The 17,786-nt window shown below is 39.8% G+C and overlaps 1 protein-coding gene across 1 annotated transcript; it reads left to right on the forward strand.

Annotated features, from left to right (window-relative positions):
* Positions 1 to 6,711: 6,711 nt before the first annotated feature.
* Positions 6,712 to 7,302, forward strand: LOC117319306 (the record flags this gene model as incomplete). The annotated part of the gene is made up of 1 exon (XM_033874136.1): positions 6,712 to 7,302. A coding segment is annotated over one exon (591 nt), but the record flags the coding sequence as incomplete, so codon positions are not given.
* Positions 7,303 to 17,786: the final 10,484 nt, after the last annotated feature.

Here is a 17,786-nt window from a genome sequence, read left to right on the forward strand (position 1 = left end):
TAAGTTCGACAGACTGATGGGATGGGGGTCATTTCTTGTATCCCCAGCCGAGCCCGAGCTTTTGACCCGAGTCCGAGCTTTGGATATTTTCGTTTTTCTCCTTAACGGATGGACTGATTGAACCCATTTTCTCTACATTTGTTTGTGTTTATGTTTGTCACTTAACCGTGCCAGCAACATTTCATATAGATAAATATTGCTCTTGAAATCGCCGATTTTCATTTTTCACTTGGTCATTTCTTGTATCCCGCAATCAAGCGTGACTATTCACGTTTTTTGCAAATTATTTGAAATACATGCGTTATTTTTTTGATATTCTTACATTCATGTAACCAGTATATATAACTTGTTTTAAAAATATCAACTTCAACATAAATCTCGGTTTATTTCATTGGAAATTTGGACTTTTTAGTAACCAAGCCTCAGATCACTGTACTAGCCAGCTGGCTCGCCGTGTTTACACCGAGCCCGTGCTAAGGGCAGACAACTCACCCGAGCCCGAGCTTTAATTTGTGTATTATGTAGAACTCTTGGCCATATGAAATGTTTCCAGACTCAACGACGGGGACGTGGATATACAATGAGTCCATATAATTTATTAGTTATTTAAATATTACAAACATTTACATTTTATACCATGTTTACCATCTGAGCATTTATGTACGCAGATTGTTTTCCCATTTATTTACAGTTAACTACTTATTTATTTACTGTTAACTACCTACCTACCTATTAAATTCTATTAATTACATTTAATCTTAATTGCTTAATATTATAATTAGTTATGTATGTCGTAACAGCCTATAGTTCTGTAGTTGAACTTACCAGTTGATTATTAAACACTATTACCATGATCTACGAACACTTATTACAATGCCAAACGAAAGTATCTCTTGAAAAATTGAAATCTGACTTATCAATTACACATCTATTGTGAAACCACCTAGCTATTACAACCAGCATCACAAGTTACCATATCATCGTAAACCTTAGAAAGGTGACACCCGCCTGACTCGTAATCGATAAAAATATCATACTTTAATGCCCGTGAAACTTCCTTTTTCCTATTTTTATTTGGTTTCCTACTTAGAAAATTAGAAAATCTACCATTCGAAATACAATTAACTAGATGCTGTCTCATACAATCAATGTCAAATTTTAATTCCTCACTCCCGTTAAAACCTTTGAAACAAAACTCTACTAAATTAGCTATCGCAAAATAATAAAAAAAAAACAACAACGCAATCAATCCCATTTTTCTTCTGCTGTACGTTCGGTAAAATTGTTTTCAAGATTTTCCTATTTTCCCCATACGATGAAGTTACCTGCATTTCTATATAACGACGCTTACAAATGATCTTTCTGTTTAGTTAAACTTATTAAACTATCAAGAATAAATACCTCGTTATCATCTACCTCCTGTACCGATACTACCCAATGGTCCTCACCTGTATGATGGATCTGCACTGCTGGTGCTGTATTTGGTTTAATTCGTAAAGCAGAATCCCACCTACCTTTTTTTCAAAACTGGAGCGTAACCCGTATCCTGCATACCTTTATATTTGGAAGCTGTTTCTTTAAAATGTCCTGTACATAACACGTCGTATTTCCACAAAGTTTTCTATCTTTTAGAATATTATTTCTTTTCTTTTAAACCTAATGTACTCTTACCGTTATCCATCCAAATACGTTTCGTTTCTACTGGCTTACAAATTGACGGCCTATCACCTGAAAGATCTTCTAATATATCGTTTACCTTTGGTTTATGTCTTTTTGGCAACGAAAGTCTTTTTCTATTAGATTTTACCTTAGGACTAGTGTTTACGGTAGGCTCGTTTATACTTACAATATCCTCACACGGGATACTATAACAGTACGTTTATACTTACAATATCCTCACACGGGATACTTTAACAGTACGTTTATACTTACAATATCCTCACACGGGATACTATAACAGTACGTTTATACTTACAATATCCTCACACGGGATACTTTAACAGTACGTTTATACTTACAATATCCTCACACGGGATACTATAACAGTACGTTTATACTTACAATATCCTCACACGGGATACTATAACAGTACGTTTTATACTTACAATATCCTCACACGGGATACTATAACAGTACGTTTATACTTACAATATCCTCACACGGGATACTATAACAGTACGTTTATACTTACAATATCCTCACACGGGATACTTTAACAGTACGTTTATACTTACAATATCCTCACACGGGATACTATAACAGTACGTTTATACTTACAATATCCTCACACGGGATACTATAACAGTACGTTTATACTTACAATATCCTCACACGGGGATACTATAACAGTACGTTTATACTTACAATATCCTCACACGGGATACTATAACAGTACGTTTATACTTACAATATCCTCACACGGGATACTTTAACAGTACGTTTATACTTACAATATCCTCACACGGGATACTTTAACAGTACGTTTATACTTACAATATCCTCACACATGGGATACTTTAACAGTACGTTTATACTTACAATATCCTCACATGGGGATACTTTAACAGTACGTTTATACTTACAATATCCTCACACGGGGATACTATAACAGTACGTTTATACTTACAATATCCTCACACGGATACTATAACAGTACGTTTTATACTTACAATATCCTCACACGGGATACTTATAACAGTACGTTTATACTTACAATATCCTCACACGGGATACTATATACAGTACGTTTATACTTACAATATCCTCACACGGGATACTATAACAGTACGTTTACTTACAATTCCTCACACGGGATACTATAACAGTACGTTTATACTTACAATATCCTCACACGGGATACTTTAACAGTACGTTTATACTTACAATATCCTCACACGGGATACTATAACAGTACGTTTATACTTACAATATCCTCACACGGGATACTATAACAGTACGTTTATAATTACAATATCCTCACACGGGATACTTTAACAGTACGTTTATACTTACAATATCCTCACACGGGATACTATAACAGTACGTTTATACTTACAATATCCTCACACGGGATACTATAACAGTGCGTTTATACTTACAATATCCTCACACGGGATACTATAACAGTACGTTTATACTTACAATATCCTCACACGGGATACTTTCTTTAAACTGTTTTATACTTACATCAGGGTTGTCATCATTTTGGATATTTTCCTCTGACTGTTTATTACTCACCTCTTTGGATATATCGTCCTTCTCTTCCATAATATTTGATAACCTCCTATGTGATAGCGATAATCTAGACCTAGGTTTGGGTTATCATGGAGGGAGAGGGTTGATCCGACTTCAAAGGAGAAGCTATAGTTGTACTTGGGGTTGAACATAGAAGTACCGAATTATTTAATTTTGTAAACTTACTGTCTGGCGCGGGAACTATATCAGTATCATCTTTATCACAAGATTTGGTCGTTTCCTATACCTGCCTTTTTTTTGTCTACAAGTTTCCTGTAATTACGTTTAAGTTGAGCCATATGGATTTTTCTCTTACATGCTGAATCATCTATTCCTATACTTAAAGTGTACCCTAATCGAAAAACGATAATCAAATATGTTATTCTTTGTAACCACCAAAGAAGAATGTCGCAAACCGCATCAACATCGGTTGGCCGAGTGCCGAGATATCGCACATCGAAGTACGCGATTTGCACCTGTCGGTCGACTGCTAATCAGCGTATCGGTCAGTCACGCTGATTTTATTTGATTATGACGTCACAGGTTGAACAGAGTGACTGGTACGGTGGCCAGTAGCATAGAGGACAGTGTGAACAGTATCAGCACAAACATGTTTGAATACGATCTGGACATGAGATTTGAGGTTGTTGAATTTGGAGAATATTGCCGACGAGAAGTCGGAATCCAACAATATAAGTTTGAGTTTAAAAAAAAATAGTGAAATTGACTCTGAAAATGACCGCTTGGTTAACACAGACCGGTGTTATAATCGGTCAATCACCAATAAATGTATATTAGTTTTGTGTTTACCATTTCTTACACATTACCAAAGACAGGAACGCAGAATCAACATTTTTAACTAAAATAATGTGCCATTTCATTCGCAAATTAATATTCAAATAAACATACCAACAATACAACAGTTCTGGATACTCTGGTTTGTGAGTAAGACGAACACACGTACAGTAAATTCATGCGTTATATTCTATACAAAACCCGCTTCTAGTCATGAAGGACACTTAATTTAGAAAGTAATAATATTATAATCATCATGATCTACAATATACTTAATCTCTCTCCCGTATGAATACCAGTGTTGAAGTCTACAACAAACTTCTACATATACAAATTTTATCCCTTATTTTACATGCCATGGTCTCAGGGATTAAGGACGATTAAATGCTTGAGAAAGATATAATCTATATACGATCGTTGTCAGTGAAATTATATAAAAGTGATTCGCAAAAATTATAATATAATTGATAATTTCTGTACAGGTATAAAGCATAGGTACTTATTAAAACCATAATTTAAGCTGTTTTTTTATGATAAAAAACATACAATTTATTTCATCGTGACAAATTAGAATTAATACTAAAACTTTGATTTTTTTTTTCAAATTTTATGAATTTTTTGCTATTATTTAAAGTTAACTTAGGTTAATTATTCTATAGACAAACCTTTGAGATACGAATTTTTTCGTTTGTAAGGAAAACGAAACTCACTGTATAAACATGTTAGGGGAATTACGAATTCTCAAGTTTGAATGGGTTCGTATACTGCTAAACAATTACCAGGTGTGAAACTACGGTTCACAAGCTCCTTACACCTGTCACTGCACCACAGGTGTCTGTGATTTCTGGTGTTCTAATCGGCACATGCCGATAATTGCTTGTGAGTTCACGCGTTTGGTTTCTGTGCACTTCAAAAAAGTTCCGAAGACATGCTTTTACAGGTTGTACATACATTGAGCTTGAATTTTATTAAGAATTGCGTTTATACTACAGAGAGCTCGGTCTGTATGTTAGCGAAGCGGGGTATTTGGATTGTTGTGAAAGTCCTGTTTCAGAAGATTTAAAGACATATTTGGATTTACGCAGTATGCTTAACGACATTTGCATTTTAACAAAGGCAGAGTTGATGTGTTTCTACAGGCTCAACCGTTATGTGAAGTTGTGTGCACTTGTTCCATTTCATTTAGGATTTTACTTGACCTTAGATGCTTTCACACGGACGAAATGAACGTTTCAATCAATAAATGACGGTAAGAATGATGCTAACGATTTTTGTTAAATTCATTTAGTTAATTCATTCTAATCGATTTCTTCACTTTCGATTCCAATATCACGGGTCATCAATCATAAATGGTCAGAGTGTTGAATTTCGCTACGAATCGAACTTGACGCCATATTGTTTTGATTAGAAACGGGGCGTGGCTATACACGATAGGTCATGGTTCTATCGCAGATTAGAAGTTGGTCCGCAACCAATCAAAACACGCGTTGCAAACGAATCGTGTTAGAATACTAAGTATACAATAAAAGTTGTTTTTTTTTGCATTTTTTTGCCAGTGAAATATAGAAATTTATAAGATATAGTGAAAATATAAGCTTTGCTTTGTATTCACTTCGTTGAATCAGAGATCTGTATATAAGTTCAGTATAATAAGTCTCAGGTCCTTGCCGATTTTTGCAATCGAAGTGGAGATAGATAAAAAAAAATTTGCAGTATTTCTGAAATTTTCAGACTAGTTTTTGACAAAATACTCACTTGACGTTATTCATATACAATGTATATTCTCCGATAACAGCAGAAAATACTTCAATTGCGTTGATCAGTCCTTTGAAAATAGCGCCGTCAAGTTGATGTGGAGTAACTGGAGTAACGTCACAAAGAGATGACGTCATTACTGATTCCCGCACTAATTCACCATTACTCTTTCGATGTTTTTAATTTTGTTTTTAAGTTTATGAAATGCAATAAAAAGAAAATTGAATTGTTTCCTGTTAAATATAACATATGTTTCACGAGTATGACCAAATATTTTGATATTTTTCACTCGTGCGAAGAAAAAGAATATTTATCAATTATTTTCAATGTATGCAATCCAGCTATTAGGACAGGGAGTCACAATGAAATTTTATAAAAATATAATCCATATAGCTACAAATAACACCTACCTTGTACAGACATCGGACACTTATTTTTGTCCGTAAATTGATTGAAAAAATCATTTACAATTGAAAAATTTATACCATGGACCTACATGTATAAAACTATATTTCTATTATCAGTCTCTGTTTATATAGCCTATAACTACAACGATGTTCTATCAGCAAGATATCCTAGAGGGATCTTGGCACACACCATTGAATTATTCTCATTGGTTCTATATCAGATTGATATTCTCTCTACTTTTCCATTCTTTCGCTTTTCCTCTTGATAACACGAACAAGTGGAATCTGCATGTTAAGTTTGATAAAGATCCCTTTAGTACGTTGTTGGGCATTTTGTTTTTCTGATCAAAAATCTAAATTGAATTGGCACAACTAGGGACAAAGGGGAACCTACAAATAAAGTTTGAGGAATATCCTTCAAGTTCTTTTCAAGAATTAGCGATAAGGATTGTTGACGGACAGACGGACCACGGACAACAGTCGCGGAATAATTTGAGGAAGTACATGTAGAATTCTAAAGGAGCAAGGGCTATCGAGGGGAGTGCGTCCTGGAGGAGTAAGGGCTATCGAGGGAGTCAACCCTGGAGGAGTAAGGGCTATTCAGGGAGTGAATCCTGGAGGAGTAAGGGCTATTCAGGGAGTGAATCCTGGAGGAGTAAGGGCTATCGAGGGAGTCAACCCTGGAGTAAGGGCTATCGAGGGAGTCAACCCTGGAGGAGTAAGGGCTATTCAGGGAGTGAATCCTGGAGGAGTAAGGGCTATTCAGGGAGTGAATCCTGGAGGAGTAAGGGCTATCGAGGGAGTCAACCCTGGAGTAAGGGCTATCGAGGGAGTCAACCCTGGAGGAGTAAGGGCTATTCAGGGAGTGAATCCTGGAGGAGTAAGGGCTATCGAGGGAGTCAACCCTGGAGTAAGGGCTATCGAGGAAGTCAACCCTGGAGGACTAAGGGCTACCGAGGAAGTCAACCCTGGAGAAGTAAGGGCTATCGAGGGAGAAAACCACGAAGGACTAAGGGCTATCGAGGGAGTGAACCTAAGAGGAGTAAGGGCTACCGAGGGAGTGAACCCAGGAGGAGTAAGGGCTATCGAGGGACGAAACTCGGAGGACTAAGGGCTATCGAGGGAGTAAACCCTGGTGTAGTAAGGGCTATCGAGGGAGTAAACCCTGGAGGACTAAGGGCTATCGAGAGAGTGAACCTTTGAGGAGTAAGGGCTATCGAGGAAGTCAACCCTGGAGGAGTAAGGGCTATCGAGGGAGTCAACCCTGGAGGACTAAGGACTATCGAGAGACGAAACCATAAAGGAGTAAGGGCTTATCGAGGGAGAAAAGCTAAATGCTATGGAGGGGTGGGGTGGGGTGGGTGAGTGGGTTGAGATAGGAATAGTTAGGGGCTATAGAGGGGAAGGGTTAAAATAGTAATAGCTAGGGTTACGGAGGGAGAGCAGTTGAGAGAGGGTTAGGGGTTAGGGAGAGGGAGAGCTTGAGATAGGAATAGCTTGGCGCTAAGGAGGGGGAGCGGTTGAGATAGAAATATCTAAGGCTATAGAGGGAGGAAGGGTTGAAATAGGAATAGCTAAGGAAATGGAGGGGAAGTTAAGATGTAGATAATACTATTTTTGAAACTCTGATTTCATTATACACAGCAGGTATTTGAATTCAATCAACAATTCACTTTGGGTAGAGGTCCAATGGCGATCTCTCTATACACAAATAGTTGTGATCCAAGGTGTCCTTGTTCTATTACATTCCCATATAATCTTATTGTTAATGAGTCATGTAACAAACCTTTCTGGCACGTCATTTAAACACCCACTGGGGAATCTCAAGTTATTAATAATGTCTATCTGTATATCTGTATTTTAGAAGCCAAACTGCCATGACATGTAACAAAATACTACAATCACACAAGCTCGACTGACAGCTAACTAGTAATATGATAGGGTTTTCTTTATACAATTTATATTGTCATTCAAAGGTACACAATTAGATAGCAGCAGAATCAACCAACTGTGGGTTATTTAATTGACAAAGCATTTAAATGGGTCTTTTGATGAAATCCACCGATTACACGCCACATATTGAGGAAGGCAGCCAAGGATATTCATGGGTTATAGAAGGGGGTGTATGTGAAATATAGGTAGGGGGTATGGAGGGGAGTGTGTGACCTTGGGGTAGGGACTATAAATGGGATTGTGTAACATAGGGGTAGGGGCTATGGATGGGAGTGTCGTGACAAACGTGTAGGGGCTATGGAGGGGGAAGTGTGACATAGGGGTAGGGGCTATGGAGAGGAGTGTGACATAGGGGTAGGGGCTATGGAGGGGAGTGTGACATAGGGGTAGGGGCTATGGAGGGGAGTGTGTAACATAGGGATAGGGGCTATGGAGGGGAGTGTGTAACATAGGGATAGGGGCTATGGAGGGGAGTGTGTAACATAGGGTAGGGGCTATGGAGGGGGAAGTGTGACAGGGGTAGGGGCTATGGAGGGGAAGTGTGATATAGGGGTAGGGGCTATGGAGGGGAGTGTGACATAGGGGTAGGGGCTATGGAGGGGAGTGTGACATAGGGGTAGGGGCTATGGAGGGGAAGTGTGATATAGGGGTATGGGCTATGGAGGGGAGTGTGTAACATAGGGGTAGGGGCTATGGAGGGGAGTGTGACATAGGGGTAGGGGCTATGGAGGGGAGTGTGACATAGGGGTAAGGGCTATGGAGGGGAGTGTGACATAAGGGTAGGGGCTATGGAGGGGAGTGTGACATAGGGGTAGGGGCTATGGAGGGGAGTGTGTAACATAGGGGTAGGGGCTATGGAGGGGAGTGTGACATAAGGGTAGGGGCTATGGAGGGGAGTGTGACATAGGGGTAGGGGCTATGGAGGGGAGTGTGTAACATAGGGGTAGGGGCTATGGAGGGGAGTGTGTAACATAGGGGTAGGGGCTATGGAGGGGAGTGTGTGACATAGGGGTAGGGGCTATGGAGGGGAGTGTAACATAGGGGTAGGGGCTATGGAGTGGAGTGTGTAACATAGGGGTAGGGGCTATGGAGTGGAGTGTGTAACATAGGGGTAGGGGCTATGGAGTGGAGTGTGTAACATAGGGGTAGGGGCTATGGAGGGGGAAGTATGATATAGGGGTATGCGCTATGGAGGGGAGTGTAACATAGGGGTACGGGCTATGGAGGGGAGTGTGTAACATAGGGGTAGGGGCTATGGAGGGGGAAGTATGATATAGGGGTATGCGCTATGGAGGGGAGTGTAACATAGGGGTAGGGGCTATGGAGGGGAGTGTGTAACATAGGGTTAGGGGCTATGGAGGGGAGTGTGTAACATAGGGGTAGGGGCTATGGAGGGGAGTGTGTAACATAGGGGTAGGGGCTATGGAGGGGAGTGTGTAACATAGGGGTAGGGGCTATGGAGGGGAGTGTGTAACATAGGGGTAGGGGCTATGGAGGGGAGTGTGACATAGGTGTAGGGGCTATGGAGGGGAGTGTGTAACATAGGGGTAGGGGCTATGGAGGGGAGTGTGTGACATTTGGGAAGGGGCTATGGAGGGGAGTGTGTAACATAGGGGTAGGGGCTATGGAGAGGAGTGTGACATAAGGGTAGGGGCTATGGAGGGGAGTGTGACATAGGGGTAGGGGCTATGGAGGGGAGTGTGTAACATAGGGGTAGGGGCTATGGAGGGGAGTGTGTAACATAGGGGTAGGGGCTATGGAGGGGAGTGTGTAACATAGGGGTAGGGGCTATGGAGGGGAGTGTGTAACATAGGGGTAGGGGCTATGGAGGGGAGTGTGTAACATAGGGGTAGGGGTATAGAGGGGAGTGTTGTAACATTGGGGTAGGAGTTATGGGGGGAGTGTGCCATAGGGGTAGAGGCTATGAAGGGGAGTGTGACATAAGGGTAGGGATTATGGAGGGGAGTGTATGACATTGGGGTATGGGATAATGAAGGGGAGTGTATGACATTGGGGTATGGGATAATGAAGGGGAGTGTATGACATTTGGGTATGGGATTATGAAGGGGAGTGTATGACATTGGGGTATGGGATTATGAAGGGGAGTGTATGACATTTGGGGTATGGGATTATGAAGGGGAGTGTATGACATTTGGGTAGGGGTATAGAGGGGAGTGTCGGATTTGGTTTATTTTAGTTTAACGTCCTATTAACAACCATGATCATTTAAAGACGTGCCAGGTTTTGGCGGTGGAGGAAAGCCGGAGTACCCGGAGAAAAAACACCGGCCTACGGTCAGTACCTGACAACTACCCCACGTAGGTTTCGAACTCGCAACCCAGTGGTGGAGGGCTAGTGTTAAAGTGTCGTATACCTTAACCACTCGGCCACCGCAGCCCCTCGGAGAGGGACGGGGATGACGGAAGGTAGAGAGGAAAGAGTGGAAAGGGATATGGAGGGGTGAATTAGCAGATGGATAAAGGATAATTAGGAGGGATGACAAAGGGAAACAGGATATGGAGAGGGGTATTTGAAAGAGGGGCAAAGGATATTGAAGGGGGAGTTGAGAGAAGTGAAAGTGATATTGTGGGAGAGAGTTGAAACAGGGGCAAATTATATGGAGGGGGATAGTTGAAACAGAGGTAAAGGAAATTCAGGGGTAGGGATGACAAAGGGAAACAGGATATGGAGGGGGTTGTTAAAAGAGGGCAAAGGATATGGAGGAGGGGGTTCCTAAAACATGTTAACTTTGCAGATCAGAATTCTTTCGACACAGGAGAGGGGTAAGGTATATGTAGGCGGAGAGTTGACAAAGGGAAACAAGATATGGAGGGGGGTAGTTGAGAGAATTGCAAAGGGTTTCGAGGGGATAGTCGAAAGAGGGGCAAATGATATGGAGGAGGATGACAGAGGGATAAAGGACATGGAAGGGAAGAGTTGACAGATGGTAAGGAAGCTATGAAGGTTAGGGGTGATGACAGATGATAGCAAACTGAGCGGGGGCTCACACAGATATATACCATCAACCCCTTTACCAATGGATTCACACAGATATATATACCATTAACCCCTTTATCAATGGACTCACACAGATATATACCATCGACCCCTTTACCAATGGACTGACACAGATATATACCACCAACCCCTTTACTAATGGACTCACACGGATATATATCACCAACCCCTTTACTAATTGACTCACACATATATATACCACCAACCCCTTTACTAATGGACTCGCACAGATATATACCACCAACCCCTTTACCAATGGACTCACACAGATATATACCATCAACCCCTTTACCAATGGACTCACACAGATATATACCATGAATCCCCTTACAAATGGACTTACACAGATATATACCACCAACCCCTTTAACAATGCACTCACACAGATATTATCATGTAACCCTCAATGAAGTGCAGTGGTGATACATACTTCATAAGTGATACGTGGGAGTTTAGTAATAAATATTCTAGACAAAAGCATGCCTTTAATTCCAATCACAATACTGATAAAATGTGAATTTCCTTTCTAAAACATGTTAACTTTGCAGATAAAAGTTATTTTGACACAGTTAAACTTCAAAATGTCAATATGCACATATAGATAGTTAGGTCTAGTCAGCAGTGTTTTTTTTTTGTTTTTTTTTGAGACATCAGACCAATAGGGATCTCTTTATACACATGTAGGCTAAGGTATCTCATCCAACACGTCATTGCCTTAGTGCTGTATACACTGATATTATGGCGACATAGTGGACTTTCCAGTGACGTACGATCCTAAAACAGCCAATAGTTATTGCTAAATTGCTCACGTGACATATCTCTCTAACAAGCCACTTCAACATTGAGGTGACACATTTTAAAACCCAAACCACCATAACATTTAATACAATACTACAATCACACAAGGTCGACTAACAGCTAATATAAGTAATATGATAGGGGTTTCTTTGTACAAGTCGTATTGTCATTCAGAGTTAAACAATCAGATAGCAGGATACACGTGATTCAACTGACAAAGCATTTAAATTGGTCTGTTGATGAAATCCACTGATTACACACCACATATTGCACAAGGCAGAACTGTATGGAAAGGGGTTATAGATGGAAAGCATTTGAAATATGGGTAGGGGCTATGAAGGAGGTGTGAGACATAGTGTTAGGGGCTATAGAGATGAGTGTGTGGCTTATGGGAAGGTTTGATGGAAGGAAGTGCGTGACTTAGGGGTTGTGGCTATGAAGGGGCGTGTGTGTCATAGGGGTAGGGGTTATGGGGGCTAACAGAGGCACGTTTATGGAATGGATGCTGACAGAGGAGTAGAGATTATGAACAGGGAGGCCATGACTGAATAGTAAAGGATACGGAGCATAGACAGAAGGATGAAATACATATATGTGGGAGTTGAGAGACGAGAAAAGGATATTGAGGGAGGAATTGACAGAGGAATAGGTGATATGGAGGGAAAGAGTTGAAAGGAATGAAGGATTTGGAGGAGGAGAGTTGACGGAGCGTAAAGGATATGGATGGGGGGTTAAAATTGGGCCTAGAATATGGAGGGGAACATATGACAGAGGGGTAAAATATATGGAATAGAAGAGTTGACAGAGGGGTAAAAGATATGGAAGAGAATACTTGACAGAGGGAGAGTAAGCTATGGAGGTTAAGGGGTGACAACAAATGATAGCAAATTGAACGGGGGCTCATAAAGATATACCACCAACCCCTTTACCAATGGGCTTACACAGATAAACAATCAACCCCTTTACCAATGGACTCACACTGATGTAACATTGATCCCTTCATCATCAATTCAACTCTGTCCGGGTGTTTATACGATACATGTACAGTTGCTTTAGTAATTGGTCAGGTGTGGCATTTGACCTTTAACCTGGACTTATCTATTAATAAATACTAACCAGAAGTAGAACTTCATGATTGACTGCTATGGTGCGGACATAAACTATTTTCATACTGCAAGTCAAGGCATCCCCTCTGAAATACAGTTCTTGAGATCAAGAATGACCATCTAACATTAAGAACTATTTTTGTACATTTCTGGAACAGTTCTTGACCACGAGTACTTTTTCATATTAAAAGTGTTCAAGTGTGATGTTTGATCTTCATCCTTGACACATTAAAACTAGCCTATAACCCTACTACTCATCATTTGTGACCACAGCAACCAAATGACATAAAATTGCCATTGTATTTGTTATCCATCAAAATGTTGCGTACTAATTTTCAGCTTAATTGCATATCATCTCCGTATTTACCCAATTAGAAGCCTCTATTCTGTTTCTGTAGTAACGCCCTAGAAACACTTCATGTGTCAAGCTATAGGCATGTTTTATTTACAAATATCAACAAAGTTTAAATAGTAATTGATCTAAGGACTGATGAGCTATTGACCATCAAACAAAACTTGTGTATAGTGATCTGGTTACGATGGCAAATGAAAAATTGAATTCGTATCCACACATGATCGCTAACATGTCTGTGTAGTTTGAATAAATTCAGTTCACAGATTTAGAATGAGTTGTCCGGACAAGATTTATCACAGAGTACCCCTCCTCAACAAACTTGTTTCAACGGTTATAATGAGAATGTAAATATGAGTCAAATCTGTCCAGGGGTTCATGAGATATCCTTAATACACAAACTTTCATTTTGAAGTGGTAAATTGTTACCTTTGACCTTGATGCAATTGATGATATATTGTGTGCACAATGTTCTCACACATGAGAGGACGAACGCAAACATTTAAGTGATTGTCATGTGGTCCCCTTAATGAAGTGGGGTGCAGTGATAATATATATTACATTAGTGATACCGCATGGGGGTTAGTTATAAATATTCTGATCATAAGCATGTTCTTAATTCCAATTATAATACTGAAAAACTGTAATACCTACCTAAAATATGTTAACTTCGAAGATCAGAATTCTTTTGACACGGGGAACCTCAAAATGTCAATACGCACATACAAATAGTTAGATTTGGTCAGCAGTTCTTTTTAGGACACATTTCCTAAGGAGATCTCTTTATACACAAGTAGACATGGGTATCTCGTCCAATACGTCCTTGTTTTAGTGGTGTAAACACTGGTGTTATGGAGATATAGTGGACTTTCCTGTGACGTAAGATCCTAAAACAACCAATAATTATTGCTATATAGCTCACGTGACATATCTCTGTAACAAGCCACTTTAACATTGAGGTGATACATTTTAAAACCCAAACCACCGTAACATTAATACAATACTACAATTACACAAGCTCGACTGCCAGCTAAAAAGTAATATGATAGGGGTTTCTTTGTACAAGTCGTATTGGCATTCAGAGTTACACAATTAGATAGCAGGATACACGTGATTCAACTGACAAAGCATTTAAATAGAAGGTTGTATGTGAAATAAAGTCAGGGGCTATAAAGTGGAATGTGACATAGGGGTAGGAGCTATAGAGGGTTTGGTGTAGGATAGGGGTAGTGGTTTCGGGGGAAGTGTGTGACATACGGATAGGGGCTTTAGAGGGATGTGTGTGTGTGATATTGGTAATGGCTATGAAGGGGAGTGTGTGATATAGGGTAGGGGTAATTAGGGGAGTGTGTGACATAAAGGTAGTGGTTTTGGTGGGGAGTGTGTGATTAACCTAGAAGTAGGTGCAACGGTGGGGTGTTTGTGATATAGGGTTAGGAGATATGAAAGGGCTTTGTTGAGGTTGGGTAGGGTCCATTGAGGGATATGTGTGACATAGGGGTAGGGCTCTGGAGGGGGAGAGTTGGCAAAGGGTAAAGGAAATTATGAGGAGGAAGATTAACAGAGTTGTAAAGTATAATGAGGCGGAAAGTTGACACAGATTTAAAGGACATGGAAGGGGGTAATTGACCAAGGTATCAAGGATATGGAGGGGATTGACAGATAGGAAAGGGATATAGAGGGGGATTGACAGATGGGAAAAGGATATGGAGGGGGATAGACAGATGGGAAACGGATATGGAGAGGAGATTGACAGATGGGAAAAGGATATGGAGGGGGATTGACAGATGGAAAAAGGATATGGAGGGGGATTGACAGAGGGGTAAAAATATGAAAAGGGAGATTTGACAGAGGATTACAGGATATTAAGGGAATTGACAGAGGGGTAAAGGATATGGAGAGGGTATTGACGAATGGCATAGAATATTGAGAGGAGTTGACAGAGGGGTAACGGATGTGGAGCAGGAAAGTTGACAGAGGGATTCAGTATATGGAGGAGGAGAGTTGACAGAGAGGTTAGCGACATGAAGTGTGATTAACAGATGGTATAGAATATGGAGAGGGAGATTTGACAGAGGGGTAACGGATGTGGAGGGGAGAGATGACAGAGAGGTTAGGGATATGGAGGAGGAGAGTTGACAGATAGGTTAGGGATATGGAGGGGAGAGATGAAAGAGGGGAACGGGATACAGAGGGGAGAGTTTAAAGACGGGAAAGATATATGGAAAGGAAAATTGACAGTGGGCTCAGGGCTATGGAAGGAATGGGTTGACAGAGTGTATGAGTAGTGAGGTGATTATAGAGGGTTACGAAGCTATGGAAGCCCTACAAATGGGTTGTTATATTACCAACCACTTTACCAATGGGCTTATACATATATATACCACCAACCCCGTTACTGATGGGCTGCCAGATATACCACCAACCCCGTTACTGATGGGCTGATACAGATATACAACCAACCCCGTTACTGATGGGCTGACACAGATATACAACCAACCCATTTTACAATGAGCTCACACGGACATAAAACGAAACCTTTTACCAATAGGCTAACATAGATATAAAACCAAGTCCTTTACCAATTGACTCACACAGATACAATACGAATCCCTTTATTAATTGGCTTACACAGATATGCCAACAATCCTTTTACCAAATGGCTCACATATATTTACCATCAACCCTTTAACAAATGGACTCATTCAGATATACCGCCAACCCTTCTTTCAATGGACACACATACACAGATATATCACCAATCCCTTTACCAATGGACTAACACAGATATATATATATATATATATATATATATATATGGTATATATCTGAGTCCAATGGACTAACACAGATATATATACTCGTGATCCGGAGTTAGGGAGACAGAAAACATATAAAATATATGACTTAGGGAGACACCAGAATTAGGGCGACAGAAACACTGTCTCCCTAAGTTTGAGTCGAATTTTAGAGGCAGAATTCCTTATTTCTTCAGCCTGAAAATCATACACAACATTCATTGCGTTTTTATTTTATCAATCCAACAAAAACTTTCGAGAAAATGTAGCAATTTAATTTGATACAGCATGTTGAAACTCAACCTGTGTATATCAGGGTTTTATAAACTCATGACTTGGGGAGACGCGTCATTTTTCTTCAATAACTTTATATTTTGGATGTATATACATAATATGACACTGTATACTTTGGCTATGTATAAAGCCATAATCATGTATTAATCGGTGAAAAAACAACATCTCTAGATACTTTGTATGGGACGATGTTTTAATTTTCATACCCCATTTTGCCATGTAGCCTGTATATTATATTACACTCTACTGAAATGCTTGTTTTTCATTGGCTGATATTTACTTCCTCCATTCGGAGTATTTTGTACTCATTGATCTATGTAAGTGATAATGAAAGAGAAGTTACAAATTTTGGAGAAAAGACCTCTCGTCTACACTACTTATCAACAGAGACGAAATGACATGAATAAACGCGAACCGCTCTACGTTATTTCGAGATTAGTCATATGACCTTTTGCATATGTAAGTGTGCCTCGCAGCCTAGCAACAACAGACCTTGTTTATGTGTGACTAGGTAACGTGTGTGATTTAAATTTATAGGCACAACTTACACAGACAACAATATAAAGTAATACTAGTATCGAGACCGATTTTTATCACTATGAGAAGGGAAATAAAGATATTGCTGTAACCTGACAAAATGGCTAATGCACATATGTTTATGGGCCAGTGGAGATCTGTTGTATTTTGAAGAATTGATTTCTTCAATTCATGGTCTAAATGCTACTAAATATAGAATGAGCATAATATTTGATAACATGGAGGAATTTCTTTCCTGACACCCATTGTATTTAAAACCAATTGAATGGCTATATTTTCTTTTGTGATATATCAACATTGCACGATTTATTAGAAGATGGTACGGATTTTATTGCTGAAGCATTGTCTTCCTCGAAACAAAAGGAAATACGTAGAAGAGATCTTTTCAAAAATGAAATTTCTCCAAAATAATCTGTGAAATAAACCATACATGTATATTACCAGCTTCTCAGCCGATACACAAGTGCAGTTTGTTAATAGTAACAAATATTTATTTGTCAACAGTAATTGAGGATGCTAATACACGTTTCAATGTGACCTAAACATACATAAAATGCGTCCTCGATTTATATTACCAAATCTCATATGCTCCCTATCATACTTCTTCGGCATTTAAAATTACGTCCCCTACTCCACGTACTCGGCGTGTGGTAGTCTCAAAACAATATCAACAAGTAACACCTCGACATAAACATCTTATTATTTGCTAGTTTGCCATGAAATGCATCGTTCTTATTGC

The sequence above is a fragment of the Pecten maximus genome, unplaced genomic scaffold (assembly GCF_902652985.1).
Source record: "Pecten maximus unplaced genomic scaffold, xPecMax1.1, whole genome shotgun sequence".
In the NCBI taxonomy this organism is placed as follows: domain Eukaryota; kingdom Metazoa; phylum Mollusca; class Bivalvia; order Pectinida; family Pectinidae; genus Pecten; species Pecten maximus.